This window comes from Chlamydomonas reinhardtii, chromosome 16 (assembly GCF_000002595.2).
Source record: "Chlamydomonas reinhardtii strain CC-503 cw92 mt+ chromosome 16, whole genome shotgun sequence".
NCBI lineage: Eukaryota > Viridiplantae > Chlorophyta > Chlorophyceae > Chlamydomonadales > Chlamydomonadaceae > Chlamydomonas > Chlamydomonas reinhardtii.
The window spans coordinates 4785691-4788609 of record NC_057019.1 but is presented as its reverse complement, the minus strand read 5'-3'; the positions used below and the strand labels follow the sequence as shown (position 1 = coordinate 4788609).

Here is a 2919-nt window from a genome sequence, read left to right as displayed (position 1 = left end):
CGGCGCCGGCGGCGGCGTCAGCCGCCACGGCGGCCTCGGCCGCCGCCGCCGCCTCCGCGGCCTCGGTGCCGGGCTGCCCTGCTTCGGCGAGGGGCAGTCGCGGGTCGTCTGCGGTGCGTGTGAGGCGGTGCATGAGCGGCAGCGCGCCTCGCTCCAGCAGCCAGCGCTGCTTGGCGGGGTCGGGGGCCACGATGGCGCACAGCGCCTGGGGGCAGGGAGGGTGGTGGCGGTGATGGCAGTGGCGGCGGTGATGGTGGTGACGGCGTCGTGTGTTAGTGATGACGTGTAGGCGAGGTATGGGTGGACAAGGACGGGGTGGGCAAGGACGGGTGTGCTGAGCTGTGCCACGCTGCCCCAAACCCGATCCTAAACCCCCACCCGGCCCGATCCGACCAAACACATACACGCCACGCCCACGCACCCCCAGCGCGTCCGCGGCCTTGCTCTCCGCCACCACCACATCCACCACGTGCGCCGCCTGCCGATACGCCGCCGCCGCGCGGTCCCGCTGCGCCTCCGCCGCCGCCGCCGCCCGCTCCTCCGCGCCATCCTTCTTCTTATCCTTATCTCTATCCTTATCTATATCTTTATTCCGGTTGCGGTCGATCCAAGCCGGCGAGCCCACCAGGCCGCTGCCAGCCAGGTCGAACTCGAGCGGCAGTGGCGGCGAGGCCTCCGCAACCACCGCGTCCGCCGCCCGCTCCAGCGCCTCCACAGCCGACTGCGAGCCGCGACACGCAAGCGAGGAGCCGCAACACGAGTTAGCGACGGCAGGAACGAGGAGCGATTACGCAGGCAAACAGATGAGAGGACACGACGAGAGAGGAAACAAGCCATCAGGTGGGGCCCGCGGCAGCTGCACAGATCCCAGCCAGGACTCAGCCAGGACCCAGCTAGTCCAAGCTCATGAGGGAGCTAGGAGGTCAGGCATTCGGGTCAAGAAGCGCACGCCGTGTCTACACATTCCCCTGTCTTCTCGACTACCGCACCCCACCTACGGTAATCCCTGCAAACACGCCACTTCCACCGGCCCTCACCCCCCGCCCCCACCCGCGCACCTGCACGTAGCTGGGCAGCACCGGCACTGCGTGCACCAGGTCCTGCGGGCTGCGCGGCCCCTCCGCCGTGTACACCAGAGCCGTGTACGGCAGCGTGCGGCCAGCCAGCTCGCTCAGCAGCCGGCTAAGCCAGTAGTGCGCGGCCTGGGTTTAGGGTGGGGGGAGGAGGGAGGGGGTTGCATGCATGATTAATGAGGAAGAGGCGGAGTTGTAGCCAGGCATCAGGGGGGAGGGAGGGAGGGGCGAAGCCGTTCATGGAGAACGGGGTGGTTATGTCATAAGGTTGAAGTGCCGGGGCGGGAAGGGAGTAGGAGGATGGGTGGGCGAAGAGGCGTGCAAGCTATCGAATTGGCAAGTCACGCGCGGTGTCTGCCTTGTGCCTTATGCCTGCCTGCCCGCCTGCCTGCCTACCTGCTTGATCATATACCAGTCAAGACTCGGCCAGACACCACCCTGCTCCCGCAACCCGCACCCGCGCACCACACCGCACCAGGCACCACCCAACACACCTGCAGACCGTGGTTCCCAGGCATTTGCGACAGAGCCGCCAGTGCCGCCACCACAGCGCCACGCAGCCGGACCAACTCCGCATCAGAAGACGGCGCCGCCGCCGCCGCCGCCGCCGCCGACACGCCGCGCCGCCACTCCCGCGCCACACCACCCCCGCCGCCGCCACCAGCCGCTGACGGGCCCTCAGCGCCGGTGTCCTCGCCGCCTCCGACTCCGCCGCCGCTGCTAGCCCCGGTCTGTTGCGGCAGCGGAATGGACATCCAGGACGGCAGCGACACGTGTCGCCCCGGCTCCCGCCCCCCAACCCGCCCCGAGGCCCCCGCCTCCTGCTGCTGCTGCTGCTGCTGCTGCTGCTGCTGCATCCGCTGCGGCCGCCCCGCGGCGTGCGCGCGCGGCGGCGACACGCCGCGCTGCTGCTGCTGCTGCACCGCTGCACCACTTCCTCCACCTCCACCACCTCCTGCTCCTGTTCCTCCTCCTGCTGCTACAGCCGCTGCGGCGCCCGCTGCTGCTACAGCCGCCTCTCCCGCCTCCGGCCCCTCCACGCACAGCACGTCCAGCAGCCAGTCCCGCCACCGCGGCACGTGCTCCGCCGGCAGCAGCCCCGCCCGGGCCAGCTCCGCCACCGCGCCCGCCACCGAGGCCGCCACCGCCGGGTCCTGTGAAACACAAAGCACAAAAGGGAAAGGTCGATACTGTGCATGCGAATGCGCAAGTAAACTGTGAGTCCTGTGTGCTAGCCGCCACGCTATGTGTTTCAAAGGAAAGCATGGAAAGTCAGATCGCCCCACCTCACCCCATCCCAGAAAGCCGCACCTTGACCTGCATGACGGCGCCACTGCGTTTGGCCCGCCGCGCCGCCGCCGCATTCTCCGCCGCCACCTGCGCCGCCGGCCGCGGCCCGCCGCCGCCGCCGCCGGCCGCCGCCGCACCTCCTTTGCCCGCCGCCGCCCCTTTCGCCGCGCCGGCGTGCGCCGCAGCGCCACCGGCACTGCCTGCAGGGGCCGACCCAGCAGCCGCCGCCGCCGCCGCCGCCGCCGCGGCGCCGCCTGGCCGTGCTCCGTGTGCTCCGTCCCGCGCGCCCGCCGCTGCGGCCGCCGCCGCCCCGCCCGTTGCAGCACCCGCCGCGGGCTTGGGCGGGTAGACCCTGCCGGGGGGAGGCACATGCAGCGACACTCTGATGTGTCCGGGTGTGAGACTCACAGCGCCCAAGGCACCCAGCCACCCGCACACTTGTCCGGTGGCAGCACGCCGTCATGCGGTGGGGTGGCCACCACCGGCATCTGGCCCACAACCCCAATCGTCCCTGCCTCTCTTCCCCTCCCCCCCTCTCCCACGCGACCCCCTCCCA

The 2919-nt window shown here is 70.8% G+C and overlaps 1 protein-coding gene across 1 annotated transcript in view; it reads right to left on the bottom strand.

Annotated features, from left to right (window-relative positions):
- The window catches only part of CHLRE_16g686501v5 (uncharacterized protein), a 10512-nt gene that overhangs the window by 4478 nt on the left and 3115 nt on the right, over positions 1 to 2919 (bottom strand). The window contains exons 7-11 of the mRNA XM_043071576.1: positions 2385 to 2715; positions 1568 to 2227; positions 1059 to 1202; positions 422 to 721; positions 7 to 205 (exon numbers count right to left, since the gene is read on the bottom strand). Of these exons, the coding sequence (XP_042915920.1) occupies positions 7 to 205; positions 422 to 721; positions 1059 to 1202; positions 1568 to 2227; positions 2385 to 2715 (1634 nt within the window). The remainder of the gene's footprint in view (positions 1 to 6; positions 206 to 421; positions 722 to 1058; positions 1203 to 1567; positions 2228 to 2384; positions 2716 to 2919) is intronic.